General features: G+C 41.5%; 1 protein-coding gene across 1 annotated transcript; it reads right to left on the bottom strand.

Annotated features, from left to right (window-relative positions):
• Positions 1-7,214: 7,214 nt before the first annotated feature.
• On the bottom strand, positions 7,215-12,051 carry LOC126191034 (allergen Tha p 1-like). The gene is made up of 2 exons (XM_049931740.1): positions 11,827-12,051; positions 7,215-7,562 (listed from the first exon to the last, which is right to left on the bottom strand). Exons 1-2 carry the CDS (start codon positions 12,011-12,013, stop codon positions 7,372-7,374), a joined length of 378 nt encoding a protein of 125 aa, XP_049787697.1. The 5' UTR covers positions 12,014-12,051; the 3' UTR covers positions 7,215-7,371.
• Positions 12,052-21,158: the final 9,107 nt, after the last annotated feature.

Genomic DNA, 21,158 nt, shown 5'->3' with positions numbered 1-21,158 from the left:
CTATCTCCTTGATTTCCTACCGTTTTGCAATTTCTTCAGCTTTAATCTACAGTTCATAACCAATACATTGTGGTTAGAGTAGACATCTGCCTCTGGAAATGTCTTCCAATTTAAAATATCGTTCCAAACCTTCTGATGTCTCCAGGTCTTTTTCATGCATACAACCTTCTTTCATGTTTCTTAAACTAAGTGCTTGCGGTGATTAAATTACGCTCTGTGTGAAATTCTACCAGGCGCTTTCATCTTTCTTTCCTTTCCTCCATTCCATATTCACATAGTATTCGTTGTCCTAGTGTCGAATTCTATTCCCCCATTCTATTATTTCCTCATACATTTCTTCAATCTCTCCATAATCTTCGAAGCTAGTTGGCATACGAACTTGTACTACTGTCATAGGTACTGGCCCAGGGACCGAGAAGGGGGACTAGTTACCCCCGAAGTATTTTGTCTTGTTTCTCCTTAATATGATGGGCATTTTCCTTGTCACATAATAATTTTTCACGCGGATAATTGCTGCACTTATCCGTACAGTAAAATAATTTTATTTAATCTAATAACTTCAAGAAACATCTGTTTTGAATATTCTGAAGTTGGTGGGTGTCATGTTTCTGTCCATGAGGTAGCAGAAACTATGGAATTGGTTTCTTCTGTGAATTAATTTTTATTGCTATTGAAGTTGAACTAGACTGTGTGGCTGTTCTCTCTGCAGCCTCATTAATGAAGACGTTCAGACATCGATTTGGCTCGACTGTAGCGAACAAAAGGGTGATGGAGACAGTGTAGAGAGTGAGTTACCGTGAACAGTTCAGCGATACGGATACTCTCACCAGAGTGGACAGCACATTTCTACGACCAACAGTATCAGCCATAGGCGCAGACGTCACAAGGAGAAGGCAAAGGGACAGAGAAGGTACTTTAGGATATTGAACACGTAATTCACAATGTAAATGGACATTAAAATCTAGTAATCATGGAGGTCTACAAAGTGATAGTAGGGGAAGGAGCAGACAGATGAATTTTGAAATAATATGGGATTGGTAATAGGAATGAAGCAGAATAATGAATAACTGGGTCTGGTACTACATGTCAGCTGGAATGAGCGAATAAACTGTTCAAAAATAGAGAGAGGTGGTTGTACACTAGGGATAGATATACTTGAGGTAAAGCCAGAGACACGATAAGATTCGAGCTGAATTACATCATACACAAACAGAGATTGCGACATTACGTATTGGACTGTAATTTGTACCCATGAGTAAATATAGGTACGATTATAAATTAGTAATTATGAAGAATAGGATTCCTTATGAAGAGAGTCGCTCGGAAGACACAAATTAGAAAAAAAATTTGACGCATTTTAAGTTCTTTAAGGTAGCAGATATTGCGATAACGAATACCACCGTAGATATTTCAGTAGAAAATCGTCTGTTAGAGAAGATGGTCCGACTAATCTATGACGAAGATGAATGCGAAGAACTGTCGGGTAGCAGAAGAAACACAGCATCTGATCGATGAAGGAATGGAGTACATGAATGCGCAGCAAAAGGCAGGAATACAGTAACATAACGTGTCGCTTGAGCAGTGGACAGCGGTGCACGGGAAAATGAGCAGTGCGCTTCTGGTAGGAGGAACAACAGCTTGGGTGTTGGCCGCCAGCTAGGTCTGGGCCCAGCAAGCAGCAACGACGCAGAGGGGTGACTGAGGCCTGCTGTGGGTCTGCGTGTGATCGCACTTTTTAATGTATTGGTTGTGGCGTCCATTTAAGGTTCTTTCTGCCAGCAATCAATTTTATCACGACACCAGGTGTAGACGATCACATAATATGACAAGTATCATTGGGGCTCCTTTTATTGAAATTTGATTTAGTAGCGTTATGATGTTAGTCTTCAATAGTTACCATTACTAAATTTTTTGATTTTACTTGCTAGGATCGAGCAGTAAACAAAGTTGCTTAATGGTTCACGGAATGCACTAGGTCACAACCGAACCCAGTCTTCCACTTCCCATTGTAGCAGCTGGCCTGTTAAATGCTGGTAAATATAATATAGGCCTGTTACAGAAAACTAAGGCATGACAAATAGAGCATTGTCTTTTTTTACTGCTGCAGTTTATTGCACTACATAAATTCGCTTTCGTAAAAAGATTGTTGCGAACTGTTATAATCCATACGATTCGCATTCACTGAATCCGGTGCACAACAGTGCAGTCCATGGCCCCTTGGCGCCTTACTGTAGCAGTGTCCAACAAAAATACGCAGAACTGTTACGACTATATTAGACTGTGCTATTATTTCCATCGGAAGAAGTAATCATTTGTAGTGGACGTAAGTCTCAAGCCGGCCGGTCATAATAAGTGCAATCGGGAGAGGTGGTCTTGTAATCTCCATACCGTCAGATTTAGGTTGCACTTGGTTTCCCTAAATCACCCTAGGCGAATGCATGGAAGGTGTCTTTTAAAACGTCATGATCGACTTCCTTCCCCATCCTTAACCAACTAAGTTTCCAGCGGATCTGCAGTGATATTCCTGGAACGTTACACTCTAATTTCTCTTTCATCCCTAAATATTAAAACATCGACGAAAACTTCTTCAGCTGATTTGCGGTGACTGTTTTACATTGCGAAACAAAATTGTAGAAGACGAACAGGTTTGGGTGGTTTTCAAAAATGACTAAGTTACGCACGGATTTCAGAAAGTGAGTTATCAGGTCTATCTACGCCAAGACTATTACGCTACAAGTACAGAGGGTTGTGAGAAAGCAGCACACGCTTTGGGATGTCTTCAGGCACAGTTCTGCTGCGGTACGGATAACAGGTGAGTCATAGTGTCCGACTGATGTGGCACAGCGGTTGGAAACGTAGGCCAAAGTTGAGGTACGAGGAACAGTACGATTGTTATGGGCAGAACGTATATATTAAAAACTCACCGTGAAATTCTGGCGGTGAAAGGACCAAATGCAATGTCGCGTCCTGCTGTGGTAAAACGAAACCAACGATTTGACCCGAGCCGCACTGGCTTGGGTGATGCTGATCGGAAGACAAGATTTTACACCAAGCGATTCTCATATTTTAGGCAAGCCAATGAACATATGGAGGGAAAAAGATTTTCCAACTATGAGGACGTTCACAGAGAGGTTCCCTGCTGGCTCCGTGACCAAGGAGCGGAACTGAACGATTCGTGGAACTTTGATTTCCCTCTAGGTACAGGATTTCCGATCTTAGTTCACAGAGATTTATTTACTATGATGGAAAATACTACTATGTTTCCAATTGCAACCTACGTCCTCAATTATTTGCTTGATCTATTCCAATCTCTGTTCCCTCTGCAGTTTTTACTCTGTACTGCTTCCTCTAGTGTCACGGAAATTGTTCCCTGACGTCTTAACATATGTCCTACCATCCTGCTCCTTCTTCTTGTCAGTAATTTACTTATGTTGCTGTTCTCTCCGACTCTGCGCAGAACTTCCTAACTGCTTACCTTATCAGTCCACCTAATTTTCAACATTCGTCTGTAGCAACACACCTCAAAATTTTCGTCTCTTCTGTTCTGGTTTTCCCACAGTTCAGTTTTCACTATCATACAATGCTGTGCTCGAAACGTACATTCTCAAAAATTTCTTCATCAAACTAAGGCCTACGTTTAATGCTAGTAGACTTCCTTTGGCCAGGAACTCCCCTTTTGCCGATGCTAGTATGCTTTGGTGTCCTCTTTGCTCCATCCGTCACTGGGTATTTTGCTGCCTACGTAATATAATTCCTTAACTTCATCTACTTCGTGACCATCAATCCTAATGTTAAGTTTCTTGCTGTTCTCATTTCTGCTAACTCTCACTGCACTCGTATTTCTTCGATTTACTCTCAATCCATATTTGTATTCATTAGACTGTTCATTCAGTTCGGTAGATTCTGTAATTCTTGTTCACGTTTACTGTGGATAACAATATCATCAACGAATCTTATCGTTGATATCATTTCACCTTGAATTTCAGTTCCACTCTAGGACCTTTCTCTCATTCCCGTGATTGTTTCTTCGAGGTATAGATTCAATGGTAAGGGCAGGAACTGCGCCCCTGTCTTAAACCGTTTTTAATCCTAGCACTTCGTTCTTAGTCTTCCACTCTTAGTGTTCCTTCTTGGCTTTTCTATATATTGTATGTTACCCTTCTTTCTCTGTAGCTTACCCTTATTTTTCTCAGAATTTCGAACAACTTGCACCATTTCACAATGTCGACAAATCCTGTGAATATGTCTTAATTTTCCTTACTCTTTCTTCTATTATCAAGCGGCAAAGTAAGTATTGCCTCTCTGATACCTTTGCCTTCCTAAAGCCAAACTGATCGTCACCTGACACATTCTCAATTTTCTTCTCCAATCTTCTGTATGTTATTCTTGTCAGCAACTTGGATGCATGAGCTGTTAAACTGATTGTGCGGTAATTCTCGCACGTGTCGTAACTTGCAGTCTTCGGAATTGAGTGTATGATATTTTTCCGGAAGTCAGGTGGCATACCGCCAGACCAGAATTCTATAAAAGTTATGTGGCTTGCTGTAATAACATTTAACTTACGTTTTGAGGTCCCGTCGTATAAAAATACGTTCAAAAGTCCTGCAGAGAAATACAGTTATGCTTCAATGCATATTTACATTTGTTATCACTGAAAGACATGAATATTTGCCTTATGTTAATGTGTCGTGGTACTGGTAACGGCACTCTGATTCGTATCCCAGTGCTTGTCAGCGAGATGGCACGATGAGGGTGCAATCTTGCTGTTTGTTTGTCCTTCGATTGTCAGTGGGAGAATTTCGGATCCCTATCAGTCCAGCCTGGTTTAGATTATTTATGCTGTCCCTAAATTACTGTAAGTGCAATTCTGATTGTTACTATCAAAATTGAAGCTCGATTTCCCTGCCACTTACTGTCGGAGTAATTTACGCAGTATCCCCTACTGACCTTCCCGTCGACAGGTTGTCAAGCGCTTTCCAAATTTGGTTTTCCTCTATTTCCTGCTCCGTCATCCTACCCGGCTACACCTTGAAGTTGGCAGTTATTTCTAATACACTGAAGCTCTTGCATGCACAGTTGCTGAAGCGCAGCTATGTTCAAAATCTTGAAATGTGTGCCTGTCCAGGTATCTAAAGATGCATATAAATATAGGGACATTAAACTGAAAACCCTAAAAACAGGCACGTCTTCTGGAGAAGACGGTTGTAAAACCGCTGAAATCATGGTCAAACTTTAATAAACTTGTAGTTTGGAACTGGTTGGCCATTATTTCTAACGCTTTGTGTTGTGAATTGGCAGGTGCCAATTCACGGAGTTTGGAGGAAGCCGAAAGGCAGGCGTTTAAGCTCACGCAGACTGGCGTGAGGACTGGAACAGTTAAAGGAGTTGAGTCTAGTAAGAAAAGAACGTAGTTGCTGGAATACTTAACTTAAATCCATAATTGGAGAACATCGCTCTTGTTATAAACTGGTCATGGCGCCTTGCTAGGTCGTAGCAAATGACGTAGCTGAAGGCTATGCTAACTATCATCTCGGCAAATGAGAGCGTATTTGTCAATGTAGCATCGCTAGCAAAGTCTGCTGTACAACTGGGGCGAGTGCTAGTACGTCTCACTAGACCTGCCGTGTGGCGGCGCTCGGTCTGCCATCACTGACAGTGGCAACACGCGGTTCCGTCGTATACTAGCGGACCGCGGCCGATTTAAAAGCTACCACCTAGCAAGTGTGGTGTCTGGCGGTGACACCACACTTTGAAACCCCTGAAAGTATTGGAAGTGCTTCACATCATTGCAGCTACTGTATCCCACTGTATGACGACATGGGGCATATTTCGCTGACATATTTTACAGCCCTTCTTAATGGTAGAGTGCTTAACTTGACTGCATAGTGAACTAATCACAAGATTGCATTAAATTGTCGAAACTGGTGATGTGAATACTGTGCTTATTAGGCGATGTTGACGTAATAACTTACTATTGGAAGAACACACTGCCACAGATTTGATTAATTTTGTACTGGAAATTCGTACGTCGGATATCGGCTAATCTTGTTATCTGAACTCAGAGAGTCTATAGCTACAATGTGCATCGATACTGTCGATTGCCTGTAAGCTATTCACTTATTAAATGGAACTTACACAATATGTTATTACCCGTAGACAACTTGATAACCATATGTTCGTTAATATATTGAGACAGCTGTTTCTATATATAATGGGTACTAGCTGACAAACCCGGTACTGCCAGGGTATTCATTTCGCTAATTTTCTTTTACGAACGGAAACAAAAAATGAACTGTGTTTCAGTGTAATATCGAAAAAAATTCATTTCCATGTTATCGCGAAACAGCCGCACAAAGAGATATTAATAATGTACAAGTGGATAAGTACAACTACTGATTTTGTAAACGTCTCAAAGGCAACGCTTCTTTCACAGCTCTATCGACGGATATTGTTTTCGTCTATTGCTGTTTACAGTTATCAAAAGCGCTGCCAGGTTTCAGACATTTCATCGAATTGACTCGCAGGAGTGTCTAAGAAAGAAAAAATGTATTAAAACAACATGCGAGATGCGTTAATTTTTCCACGCATCTCAGTGTTTATGGTAACATATCTCTTGAAGTATGAATTGTACAGTGATGTATTTGTGTACGTATATTCAGCGGCGTGTGTGAATGATGTTCCCCAAATATGGTGGGAATAGGTGCAGTAGCATAGAAGTAAAAGACTTAAACGTCATGCACAATGCGGCAGTTCATCATATATCTCTGTGTTTGTGAATTTATATTTCCTGAACTATGTCTGCTGTATGGCAACTGCAATACGTCACACTGATGACATAGGTCTACTGTGCCAATGCTGAGGCTTCCTCTCGTGTTTTCGATATTTCCATCACCACTACGCATGGTCTCAATGAAAATTAACTGTATTTTTAAGCCTGTGAACTTCTCAACTTTAGAAAGACAGACATTACTTAGACATAATGAAGGTAATTTGTTGTGACTGGCTCGTTTTCGCATTATTACTTCCCACAAGTTCTCTATATGAGGTAACCGCAGTGAGATACCCTTTTTGAGAATTGCTCGGAAACAAGATTTCATTTTGTTCTTATAATACTAACATTAACGAGAGATATGCTCAAACCTAGGATTTTGCAGTACAATTCAGCAATCTCTTTCGTTTTCCAAACATGTTCAGTTTAAGAAGAGGAACAACAGACCTTTCAATTAACAGACATTTATTTTAGAAGATATGGAATACAACAATAGTGGAAAAATGACGGCATAAATTAAAGTTCCTTGGTGGTATCACAGAGACACAGCCTGGTAACTGCTCTGCAGCTTTCGCAGTTCAGCGCCAAAGATGTACCGGTGTTTAGGCGGAGACCCTCTTGAGTTCCTCAGCGTACTTCTGCCTGTAAGTGCCGGTGGGGTCGTATTTGTTCTCCAGCGGTGTCCACAGGTCGGGCTTCTCCTTGATAAGGAACTTGATCACCTTCTCGGCTCCGGCCTTCTGCTTCTCATTGCACTTGGCACAGTCGTCCGTCAGCGCATCAGGAATGGCGGCTGTTAACAGACAAGGAACACAATCAGAAATACGAGGGCCATGAGAATACTGTTAGATGGAAATGCATCATGAGATTCATATCCAGTGGGAACATCCCTTTTTATGAAAAGGTGAGCATTCACGTTCATCTCATTAATGGAGTCCTACTTTTTGAGAATATAGGAACAGATTAATGCAAATGGTCGATGTGAAAGTCCTTCGCATGGACCATCTGCATCAGATATGTAGTACAGTGGAGCTAATAAAGCGTAAATTACGCAGCAATGAAAATTACGTACATAAATGATTGCAAGTATAAATATTATTGTTATAGCCTAGCTGTAGTGAACAAAACATTGTGCTGCTGAATAAATGTTGTATCTCCCAACTCTCAAATCAATATTTATGCTAGTAGATAAGTCTTTTCAATAATAATGAATTTTTTTGTACAGCCGTATTGATTTCTTTGCTTTCGCCACGGCAAATCAGTATTATTCACTCTTTGAGTCTCTATCTAATATTTGGGAAAGAACTAAATGTGTGCGTCTTGTAGTTAACGAGAATGTCCAAAAGGTACCTCTATCATTTCAAAACATCATAATTTGGGAGCTATTAGATGTATAAATCGTCGTTTACTTTAAGACGTCTGGCTGCTCTCAAAGGTTTTTTGAATTTGGGGTGCATTAAAATGGCAACCGACCAAGTGAAGGTGCAGTTTGTCTTGTGGCGTGCAAAAGCAAATATGTGACGAGGTTTCTGCGGAATTAAGACTTCAGTATGGGACATCAGCTACCGCAACTCGTGGTCTTGCGGTAGCGTTCTCGCTTACCGCGCACGGGGTGTTGGGTTAGATTCCCAGCGGGGTAAGGAATTTCTCCTGCTTCGAGGTAACTGGGTGTTGTTGTGTCGTCTTCATCATCATTCATCCCCATTACGGTCGGAGGAAGGCAATGGCAAACCACCTCCACTCGGATCTGGCCTAGTACAGCGGTTCGGGTCTCCTGCATCGTCCCCTACGCTCCTCGGAGTATGGGACCTCATCATCATCATCATGGGAGGGTATTCCAGGCAGAAGCAAGCATAATGAGACGTTTTATAAACTTGAAAAGACCAGCAGTGTTGAAGTCTAAACATGAAGTGAACGTCCTTCAGTGTCTCCAGCTGGTATGGTTACAGTACGGCTGCAGCCGTCCATCATCATCCAGCATGATTGGACCAACATTAGACTGGAGTTTGAAAGTGCAGGATGTTCTGAACGACGCATTTTCTGAGACGTGGATCGGTTGATGACTCCATCACATCGGCTCCGCACTCTCCCGATGTCAGGCCGTTAGACTTGTTTTCGCAATGTTACATTTGATACAGTGTACGCAACACCTCCTAATGATACTGCTACCGATGGTGCACGAATCGATGGATCAATCAGAACTGTTGATGTTTCAATGTGGATCCATACATGGGAACAGCCGTAATATCTCCAAGATTTACATTGACGTTTGAGAGGTGCTAAACGTTCTACAACAAACCACGGTGATCTATCTCTAACACTTTCGAGGTTATTATTTTTAGAAATGTAAGCGTGGATTTACGGACATCCAGTACGTTACTGACGAACGTGGTGATGGATGATTCTGTAAGCTGTAATTGCTAGAGTGTCAAGTGATATTTAGAATGTCTACACTTATCAGATCAGTCCTGTTCAGAAACTAATTGAATACAGTATACTTATTTCGAATCCCAGCACTCAAATAAAGAGCAATTTTCCCAATAAATATTTCTGAGCTTCCAGTTCACAGGTGTATGTAACTGGATTCCAATGAAAATAGGAAAACTGTTCCTCTATTACTGGAGCTAGAAACTATGATTCAAGTACAGTCTCTGTCTAGACTATGCAGATTCTAGGTAACAGATGTTATAATTGCTCATGGGTACCTTGTATCTACAGATATTTGATATACAAAGTAAAATACCTAGGAGGAAAGTGATATTTGATATGCAGAAAAACTTTTTAAACTAGTGCAAAAGCGTATTGTAGGCCGAGACATTCTCATGTTAACAGGAGCAGCAATAAAAGAAAGAAGAAATATAAGGAAAATTTTACAAAATAGAAAGTAAAACAGAATAGTAAAAAGAAAGAAGGCAAATTCTATAGAGGAAGTCAGAGTTTTGAGTACATTCGCCAAATAATTGAAGACGTAGGTTGTAAGTGGTTCTCTGAGATGGAAAGATTAGCATAGAAGTGAAAATCATGGCACGCTGGATCAGACAAGTCAGAAGACCGATGGAAGAAAGGTTGATGTTACTGGTATGTACAGGGTGTTTCAAAAATGACCGGTATATTTGAAACGGCAATAAAAACTAAACGAGCAACGATAGAAATACACCGTTTGTTGCAATATGCTTGGGACAACAGTACATTTTCAGGCAGACAAACTTTCGAAATTACAGTAGTTACAATTTTCAACAACAGATGGCGCTGCAAGTGATGTGAACGATATAGAAGACAACGTAGTCTGTGGGTGCGCCATTCTGTACGTCGTCTTTCTGCTGTAAGCGTGTGCTGTTCACAACGTGCAAGTGTGCTGTAGACAACATGGTTTATTCCTTAGAACAGAGGATTTTTCTGGTGTTGGAATTCCACCGCCTAGAACACAGTGTTGTTGCAACAAGACGACGTTTTCAACGGAGGTTTAATGTAACCAAAGGACCGAAAAGCGATACAATAAAGGATCTGTTTGAAAAATTTCAACGGACTGGGAACGTGACGGATGAACGTGCTGGAAAGGTAGGGCGACCGCGTACGACAACCACAGAGGGCAACGCGCAGCTAGTGCAGCAGGTGATCCAACAGCGGCCTCGGGTTTCCGTTCGCCGTGTTGCAGCTGCGGTCCAAATGACGCCAACGTCCACGTATCGTCTCATGCGCCAGAGTTTACACCTCTATCCATACAAAATTCAAACTCGGCAACCCCTCAGCGCCGCTACCATTGTTGCACGAGAGACATTCGCTAACGATATAGTGCACAGGATTGATGACGGCGATATGCATGTGGGCAGCATTTGGTTTACTGATGAAGCTTATTTTTACCTGGACGGCTTCGTCAATAAACAGAACTGGCGCATATGGGGAACCGAAAAGCCGCATGTTGCAGTCCCATCGTCCCTGCATTCTCAAAAAGTACTGGTCTGGGCCGCCATTTCTTCCAAAGGAATCATTGGCCCATTTTTCAGATCCGAAACGATTACTGCATCACGCTATCTGGACATTCTTCGTGAATTTGTGGCGGTACAAACTGCCTTAGACGACACTGCGAACACCTCGTGGTTTATGCAAGATGGTGCCCGGCCACATCGCACGGCCGACGTCTTTAATTTCCTGAATGAATATTTCGATGATCATGTGATTGCTTTGGGCCATCCGAAACATACAGGAGGCGGCGTGGATTGGCCTCCCTATTCGCCAGACATGAACCCCTGTGACTTCTTTCTGTGGGGACACTTGAAAGACCAGGTGTACCGCCAGAATCCAGAAACAATTGAACAGCTGGAGCAGTACATCCCATCTGCATGTGAAGCCATTCCGCCAGACAGGTTGTCAAAGGTTTCGGGTAATTTCATTCAGAGACTACGCCATATTATTGCTACGCATGGTGGATATGTGGAAAATATCGTACTATAGAGTTTCCCAGACCGCAGCGCCATCTGTTGTTGAAAATTGTAACTACTGTAATTTCGAAAGTTTGTCTGCCTGAAAATGTACTGTTGTCCCAAGCATATTGCAACAAACGGTGTATTTCTATCGCTGCTCGTTTAGTTTTTATTGCCGTTTCAAATATACCGGTCATTTTTGAAACACCCTGTATGAAGTAAGTTCTTAATGCATGGAACTAGCGTATAGATAGCACTAAAACAGGAATTCTTTCAGTACTGAATGCAGTGCACGCTAATTATACCTTTCCAATTGTGTCTGAACGAGGAATGTATTAGGAAGCAAACATGTAAGCAAATAACTTAAGCATCAAAGTTAGATTTTTCTGTCAACAGAACGAGTAATACAAGCAGTGAAATCTCATCACTATCTATCAGCAGTGTAAGTGAAACTGACACCAGTGCATTGTGGTTCGTGTGGTGATACAAATTGCAAATGGTTATATGAAATACATTCTTAATCTGACTAAAACAGAATCATTGTTTTGCAGGGACGAAAGGAATTTAGAGAATAAACAGAAAGGTAAAGGCCATGTGGAAACTGTCGTACATTTTGAGTACTAGAATTACACGTACCCTTGAGCTCCTTCCCATCAGGGGTGCAGGATGCATCGCTGTCTGAGAGCAGGCACTCGTGGTACTTCTTCAGTAGGCGGTCGTTACGCAGGATGTCGTCCAGGTCGATGTTGTCGTACTTGGTGGTGTACGCGGCGGCAGCTGCCACCAGGCACGCCAACAACAGTGCGAGAGTACACTTGTGCATCGCGGCTGTTAAGAAAGGTCCCAACTGTGGCTGTGCAGTGATGTGTCGACCACAGCGTAAGCGGCGTCATATATACCAGCTGTTCCGCGCATGACGTCACATTGCTTGTCTCTGCAGAGACGAGGGAGTGGTGGTGACCTCGACTGGTCCACGCACTTGATCGTTCCTCACAGCTGATACCCCGTTTGGCTGGCAGCCGCTTGAATTCTCAGTAGCGTCATCACCTTGATGGCTTCCTGGGAATTCCTGCGCGTCCTTTGTTGGATAATGTACCACGAGATTTCTTATTCTGAGTCTTCTGCTGACAACTTATGAATCACAACAGGCCAGACAGAGGAAAAATATTGGATGTTGAATTCAGTAGAATTTGCACTACTTGTAATGTTCTATTGACAGCCAGAATACCGCAGTACTGCACTAACAAGTCATGAATAAATGTGGATCCTACTTCGGTCTGCGGCACTACATATCTGAGAGTAATTCTTATTTACGGTATTTTAGGTAATGTCAAAGTTTGAAATTAAATTTTATCAAATATAGATTACATGGAAGAGAGTTGCTTGGCAAAACACTTAGTAAATTAATTTTTTTGTTAGTAAAGCAAAATTTCTCTACATAAACTCCATTACATTCCACGTATTTTTATTCCATGCTTTCAACTCAGTGTAAGATTACTTTGCAGAACAGGTGATAGGTCACCTTTGTCCGACGATACTGTCGTACTCCAAGATATTTTATGAGTTTAGAAACGGAGTAAGGTCATCAGCACCTATCTACAGAGTATAGCTGCCTTATTAGCCTCTCGATATTGTTATTTGTGATCGTTTCTGGAGGACATGTTCTGTTTTATGAGCCGTCATCGCCAGTAGCTGCGACTGCACCCTGAAACAGCCCTGCCACTGCGTTCATAGCTATCTATAGGAATGCGCTGCAAATTGCAACAATCGCACTCATAAAAATGCTTCAAGGGACAAAAGAAATTTGTGGTGATAATCGGAGTGAACGGATGATACATGGCTACAGATCTAGAAACGTAAACACGTATTATTTTATGACGTTTACTTTACAAAATCGTGTTATGTTAAACTGGATAATTCCTTACAGCTTACACGTATTTTCAGACTGAACTGGAAATCACATGTCTTTTACATATACTACTGATTGGACTTAAATTATATGAAATGTAAAGAAATTCGTTTTACGAAATGTAACGGTGTAGCAGACGTTTTTACGCCACTGGGTCACTAATGACACGAAGAACGACAACATAGTTACAGAAAAGAAATGAAACCATAATTCGGCATTGGTTGCCGGGAGGCCGCAACTGAGGAAGTTCGGCCGATGGATGAAAGTCTTATTCCAGTCGACGCGACATTGGGTGACTTGTGGGTCGGTGATGATGATTTTGATGAAAGTATGATGAAGACGACGCAACACATAGACCACGAAAGGAAAAAATCTCTAATCCTGTCCGGTATCGGGTCGCTACATGGTAGCCAAACATGTTACCAATCAGCTAAGCAGGCAGACACCATAGCTACAGTAATAAATAAGCAAACCCTGGGGGATAGTAATGTTGATTGGTTAATGGAAATAAGGTTCACCTACGAAAGAGGATACTTGTGAATCTCTTATTGTGTCTATGCACGAATACTGATTACATATGCAATATCAACGGTCACTGAACGGCTGAGGAACAAGCATAGAATAATTTCTCAACTGAAGTAAGTTACCAATACGCCACTTCTGTTGTAGTTAAATGCACAAGTAAACGCAAGTGATTTCTGGGTATGTGTTCGATCCTACTTAGGGTGTTAGTAGACGTACTTTAGCTGGAGCATAGGTAGTGGTGATATAAATAAAGTGAAATTTTTCTTCAGCTCATGGGTACATTGAAATCTGAACAGATCAACTCCAAGAGAAACACAGTTATTCCGCGTCTGATATATAAGGAATCAACTTTCATACGTTCTCCCAAAACGTAAATGCTTCTCAAGCAGGATTCGTTATAGAAGAGATCCACATCCAAAAAGTTACATTCTTGTTTTCCACGACCCTTGCGTATGATAACTGACGTGTTCGCCAATGGCAGGCACAGGTAAACATCCTGGGTATACGAAACAAAGAACATTTATTGAATACAATTTCCACAAAAATATTCCCGACAGTGAAACAAAATAAATGATGGTTCTTCAATAAGTGAAACAAAATGCATGTTAATAGTTCAGTAAGTAAAACAAAATAAATTATGGTTCGTCAATAACGGAACACTTAGACTTCACGAATCACAATGTAAATGATTAAGTTCAGTATTGCTTGAAAGAGCTGCACTTGCTTCAGTGAACACAGTTTTAAAACCTTAAAAGCTTATGTTATAAACAGTGACTTGAGTTTCAGTAGTCACTCGCTCTTTAATGAACAGTCTTGAAGTTCTAATACCTGTTGGTTAAAACTTCAGATTTAAAACCAAAGTTCGAACTGATGTTTCACCTTAAAAACAATAAACATTGAACAACTCTTAAAGTGTACTTAACTGGAGGAGTATTGAGAGCAAACAGTAACGAAATATTTAAGTCCAACAAGGAGAGAAACTTCTTGAGTGGTTCTAAATCGTCAGCTAGGAGAGCCTCAGAAGAACTATACCAAGTCTCAACGAGCACATCGCTGATTCCTTAGAGTTCCAGCTGAGAAGGTGGCGAGCTGTCCAGAAGTTGATGCCCATGTCCTTGGAACTGCATAGTGGAGATGGTCAGGTTTCTCCCTGTGATGGAGCTGCTCTCCGAAGCTCGTGCACTGGCCTAAATAGTTGTCCCACGGACAGAAGGTGTAGGCCTATTTATGGCACATGACAGTGTGGATGCATGAAGAGGTGCTATTTGCCAGTGACCTCTACCATCGCCATTTATGCTGCCTGGTGAGGCAGCTGGAGTGCTGTTGATGCCCTCTATTGGTTTAGCTGCGAATTCCCAGTGTTACGAAGTGCCATGTCATCTGCACTGTAGGGAATGAGCACGCTGCAACACGCACAACGAATAAATTGTACATGGTGCGATCGGCGTCTGATTTCTAGTGTGTAGTGATATTCCTCTCCCCTCGCCTGTGACGATGTTCGACAGAAAATTGTCACGATCAACTTCGTAATGTGCAAGCGATTCCACATCTATTGTCCGTCGTTACTATTCACGACCTCTGAGTACACCAACTTCAAGGCGAATGTGTCAGCACTGACAACAGAGACGTCTAGTTGCGCAGCAAGGTGTTTAACTGTGGTCCATCGATCACTTCGAATGAAACATGCCCGGCAGGACAGGCGTCCTGCTTTCATATAATCTCGAATGAGAGTGTCTGGACGTCCCAACACTGCGGAAGTCACAGCTGTCTGCGGCCAACCGGCACCCGGGAGTTCTGGCAGGATTGGGAAACCTTGTTGTGATGATGACAGACCCCTCGCACAACGACTCATCGTGGTTTTGTTCACTGCCAGGCCTCCACAGAAACTCTTCTGGCTCCTATGAATATCTGCGATACTCTTAGTTGTCGCCAAAAGAAACCCTGTGATATCTGTCCGTTACAGAGACCATTTTGAAGTCTACGAAAAATGCCACCACCTGGCCGGCCGTTGTGGCCAAGCGGTTTCAGGCGCGTCAGTCTGGAACCGCGCGACCGCTACGGTCGCAGGTTCGAATCCTGCCTCGGGTACGGATGTGTGTGATGTCCTTAGGTCTACGGGACTGATGACCTAAGATGTTAAGTCCCATAGTGTTCAGAGCCATTTGAACCATTTAGCCACTACCTTTCGGGACTACATGAAACTACAGGGGCTGAAGTGGGAATATTTTACGAAGTCGCACAACAAATTCTGCAATTTTTCATACAGAAATCACCGAGAAAAAAGTGTTACATTGAAACCTTCCCGTCTCCTCTATATTTCTTTTGTTACGCAACCTTCCCTTAGGATTTCTATCTCTATCTTAATAATAACAAATGAAATCTTTCCTTTCAAATTAATTCTCTTTCTCGATACTAATAAGTGTAATTTTCGCATACAAATTTAAATGCTGCTTATTAAAAGTGATTTGCTGATTATTTCGACGAAACATAGAATGTGTTGTCGTCGTGGCCCTCAGTCGTTACCTGCAATAAACCAAAACTGTTCCTTACCTTTTTTACTGGTACTGGATCGCCATCTGACTGCTACATCGAACTGAGACATGAATATACTTACTCTGTTTTACTACACTCTATTAGCTGCTGGTGGGCTGCCATAATAAGTGGCTGTATGTATTACCAAAGCTGACGTTATTTTTTAATATCATTGCTGACATGATTCTTTAATTAATTTGACTGAAGTTACGTAATTCATAGTTAAACTTTTTATTGACTACAATAAAATTTTGCAAAGTTTTACGTTGATGGTTTTTGGGATGGATTATAATCAGTAACGCAATATTGCTGGCAAAAATTAATTATATTCTGAAAACGATTATTCAAATATTCAAATATTTACTGTTGGTAATGAAATGATTTTACAAACGTTTAAATGGGACTTACTTTTTACATTAATCTTACAACTACCATTGCGCAAACATACCTTCAGTAGTTTTAAGTTTCTCAAAAAAAAAAAAAATAAAATAAAATAAATAAATAAATAAATAAAAAAAATCAGTAATATTAGTTCCTCTTATGATAATAGTTAGCTGATGTCTCTGTACATCCGTTTATAATCTCTTGTAAATCATAGCTGGTGGCTGGCAGGTACACCGCTCCTCTCAACGTCACGCTTCAGACCTTCTACCGACTCGCTTCTCATCTCGCTTACTACTGACTTTCTACGAAAGCTTAAGTGCGGTCTCTCCCGCCAACAATGCTTTCTGGTGCAGACAATCCCTGCTACCATTACAAAATGTATCAATGCGCGGTCTTTCCCGCTCTTTTATTAAAATGTATCCATACGCGGTCTCTCCCGGTCTTTTTAGAATTATATCAATGTGCAGTCTCTCCCGCCAACAATACTTTGGTGCAGACTTTCCCTGCTACCACAATTATTTCCTTGCCTGCCGCGGTGGCCGTGCGGATCTGGCGCTGCAGTCCGGAACCGCGGGACTGCTACGGTCGCAGGTTCGAATCCTGCCTCGGGCATGGGTGTGTGTGATGTCCTTAGGTTAGTTAGGTTTAAGTAGTTCTAAGTTCTAGGGGACTTATGACATAAGATGTTGAGTCCCATAGTGCTCAGAACCATTTGAACCATTTTTGAACAATTATTTCCAAAATGACAAATATAAATTATTCCTACTTAATCCTATTAATAAAATACATACATCTTTCATAATTTGTGGTTTGACAATAGACAATAGAAATATACACGTCTTACAGCATTACTTATTGAACGTACTTACCTGACATCGTATCCTTTGCACATAAGGTTTCTGAGTCGCTTGGAATATCATTATGACAGCATATTAACAGAGTAAGGACCTCATTAACATCGATTACACCACGTCCCTGTGATGCAGAATCATAAAATAAAAAATAAAAAATAACTTCCTTCTTTACCCTTTAAAGCCCATGTCACACAGAGTGAGAGGTGCCGTACGTTTTCTTGACGGCTAGCAACGGCGGCTCACAAGCTGTCGCTCTTCACTGATAGACTGCCTGCGACGACGGAGCTTCACACTTCTCAGATGATAGCTCTGGTACCGATCTCCTTGTAATGGTTCTTTGAAGGATATCTGCACCCGCCAGTCAGATGGGTTGCTCAGCACCAAAGGTTACAGCAACATTGTTTTATTCCGTACTTAGGCACTTGAATCAGACCTTTTTGCTACCAAACTACTGGCAGCAAACTTTACACAGCTAGGCAGCTTAGGCAGAAGAGATGGCTGTACCCACGACCTGCTAATCAACAGTAAGGCACGCATTCGAGAAAACTTACAGTGAAATTTGCTGCCCATGATTCTGTTTCACGAGCTCGTCAAAAATAGTTGACATGTGCATGACCCTTCCCAATAATCTTCCCAAACCCAAAAGACATGTGTCTGCGAATTGTGGCTGTTTGTTTCCTCATTTGTTCGCCGCATAAAACAAGCATCATGGTAAATGTGCCAGCTGGGAATTTATTCGTTCATCGAGCAGGTCCCACAGAGAAGGAGAACATACATGGTTGAGAATCAAGACAAGATAAACATCAACAAAGCTTTATAGAAAGCCAATCCTTCCACTTTGTTAACAATAAACTACCATTATACTTTGCATTCGTGACCGAGTGGGAACGACACATTGCTACGTGTGAACCAAGGTGTCCAGAAGAATGGACTTTATAAAGTCAATGAATAAAAACCGAATTACAATCGTCTGGGGTGTAACCTGGTACAGGTTAGAGTCTTTCACTCTTCAATGAGCAACCGTACGGATGTATGGGACTGTGCATATTGTGTGGATGACGAAATAAATACAATATCTCTCATAAACTCGTCGAAAATCCAAGTTCTAAACTGTTCACAAGTTCTACATCAGCTTCGAGTCCGCATGTGCTACTGCACGAAAAGATTTACCCTCACATTACACAGCACTAACACTTCAATGAGCCCCCCGTAAATTGGCTGGACTTACAAGTTTGGTTGTGTTTCATCTATGAGGTGAGAACTTACATTCGTCGCAATGTAGCGAATTTTCAACGAAAGTATTTAACATAAAACAAGCAGGCAGGATTTGATACACCAAAATCACGTAAACACTCACGTATTTTTTGAAGTTTCACAAATTCGAGTACATTTACAATAAGAACCTAGAAAAATCGAAAGTCACAGTTCACAATAAATTAATTTCAGAGCCTTTCCGATTTTCTTTTGATCTTGGAGGATTGAATAAACCACGATTATTTCAATGAGTTCTCCTTAGAAAAACACTTAAGTTCCACAGCAAATTAAATTGCTCATTCCAGAATGGCTACGCACTGAAACCTTATGAGTTCGTCTTGTATCACACGCAACCCAAAAAGTAATAAGTTCAACAGACGCCGAAAAAGATCTATGTTCAGAAGTAGGAACTCTGAATAATTCAACGGCTACTACACCGCTCATCAGATAAAACTTTCCCTCAACACAAACGCAGCCTGACCACCTTCAACGGCGTGTGAACTTTGTCTCCCCTCCAAATTTCCGCTGTTCACCCAGGAAACGTCGTTGAAGCACGACTGAAGTCAGTTAAACTACTTAACGAGAAATATGCTGAAATTCTTAATTTTAGCATTTTACACACATGTAATATAACAAATCACACGGTACCGTTCCGAAAAATATTGTGTTGTTATCAGTTATCTTTTATCTACCATAGTTAATTCATAAACAATAATTTCTATGGTTTTCCCCAGTTTTCGGATTAACGTACAATTTAAGTTAAATGTTAAATAACATCCAATATATCTTAAGTTGCAGACCTTCCGCTACTTTTAATGCTTCTCCATTTATTTAGTAAGAAAAACTGTTTTTCATTGTGCGAAATCCACTTTTCGCCCTGTCATTTAAATATGTGAATAATCTCAGTAAATCTACTATACACTCCGATACAGTTCTACGAGTGTATACGTAAACGCCTCGCGGTAGCATACGGATAATGCGTTGACGAGATATTCACTTTTACAATTCGCGAATTATTTATAACACTTAACTTACAATACTTCCCCCCATAAACCATGGACCTTGGACGTTGGTGGGGAGGCTTGCGTGCCTCAGCGATAAAGACAGCCGTACCGCAGATGCAACCACAACGGAAGGGTATCTGCTGAGAGGCCAGACAAACGAGTGGTTCCTGAAGAGGGGCAGCAGCTTTTTCAGTAGTTGCAGGGGCAACAGTCTGGATGATTGGCTGATCTGGCCTTGTAATACTAACCAAAACGGCCTTGCTGTGCTCGTACTGCGAACGGCTGAAAGCAAGGGGAAACTACAGCCGTAAATTTTTTCCCGAGGGCATGCCGCTTTAATGTATGGTTAAATGATGATGGCGTTCTCTTGGGTAAAATATTCCAGAGGTAAAATAGTCCCCCATTCGGATCTCCCGGCGGGGACTACTCAGGAGGACGTCGTTCTCGAGAGAAAGACAATTGGGTTCTACGGATCGGAGCGTGGAATGTCAGATACCTTAGTGGGGCAAGTAGGTTAGAAAATCTGAAACGAGGAATGGATTGGTTAATGTTAGATATACGGGGAATTAGTGAAGTTCAGTGGCAGGAGGAACAAGACTTCTGGTCAGGTGAATACAGGGTTATAAATACCAAATTAAATCTGGGTAATGCAGCGGTAGCTTTAATAATGAATAAAAAAATGGGAGTGCCGGTAAGCTACTACAACCAGCATAGTGAACACATTATTGTGGCCAAGATAGACACGAAACACACGCCTACCACAGTAGCACAAGTTTATATGCAAACTATCTCCGCAAATGACGAAGAGATAGATGAAATATGTGATGAGATAAAAGAAATTAATTAGATAGCGAAGGGAGACAAAAATTTAATAGTGAAGGGTGAATAGAAATCGATAGTAGGAAAAGGCTCTGAGCACTATGGGACTCAACTGCTGTGGTCATAAGTCCCCTAGAACTCAGAACTATTTAAACCTAACTAACCTAAGGACAGCACACAACACCCAGCCATCACGAGGCAGAGAAAATCCCTGACCCCGCCGGGAATCGAACCCGGGAACCCGGGCGTGGGAAGCGAGAACGCTACCGCACGACCACGAGATGCGGGCAGTAGGAAAAGGAAGAGCGGTAAACGTAGTAGGTGAATATGGAATGAGGGCAAGAAATGAAAGGGGAATCCGCCTGGTAGAATTTTGCACAGAGCATAACATAATCATAGCTATCACTTGCTCCAAGAATCATGAAAGAAGGCTGTATAAATGGAAGAGGCTTGAAGATATTGGAAGGTTTCAGATAGATTATATAATGGTAACACAGAGATTTGGGAACCAAGTTTTAAATTTTAAGGCTTTTCCAGGGGCAGATGTGGACTCTGAAAAAGGTGGGAATTTAAGGAGATGGGACCTGGATAAGCTGAAAGAACCAGAGGTTGTAGAGTGTTTCAGGGAGAGCTTTAGAGAACGATTGACAGGAATGGAGGAAATAAATACAGTAGAAGAAGAATGGG

This window comes from Schistocerca cancellata, chromosome 6, assembly GCF_023864275.1.
Source record: "Schistocerca cancellata isolate TAMUIC-IGC-003103 chromosome 6, iqSchCanc2.1, whole genome shotgun sequence".
In the NCBI taxonomy this organism is placed as follows: domain Eukaryota; kingdom Metazoa; phylum Arthropoda; class Insecta; order Orthoptera; family Acrididae; genus Schistocerca; species Schistocerca cancellata.
This window is presented reverse-complemented; position numbering and strand designations above follow the sequence as displayed.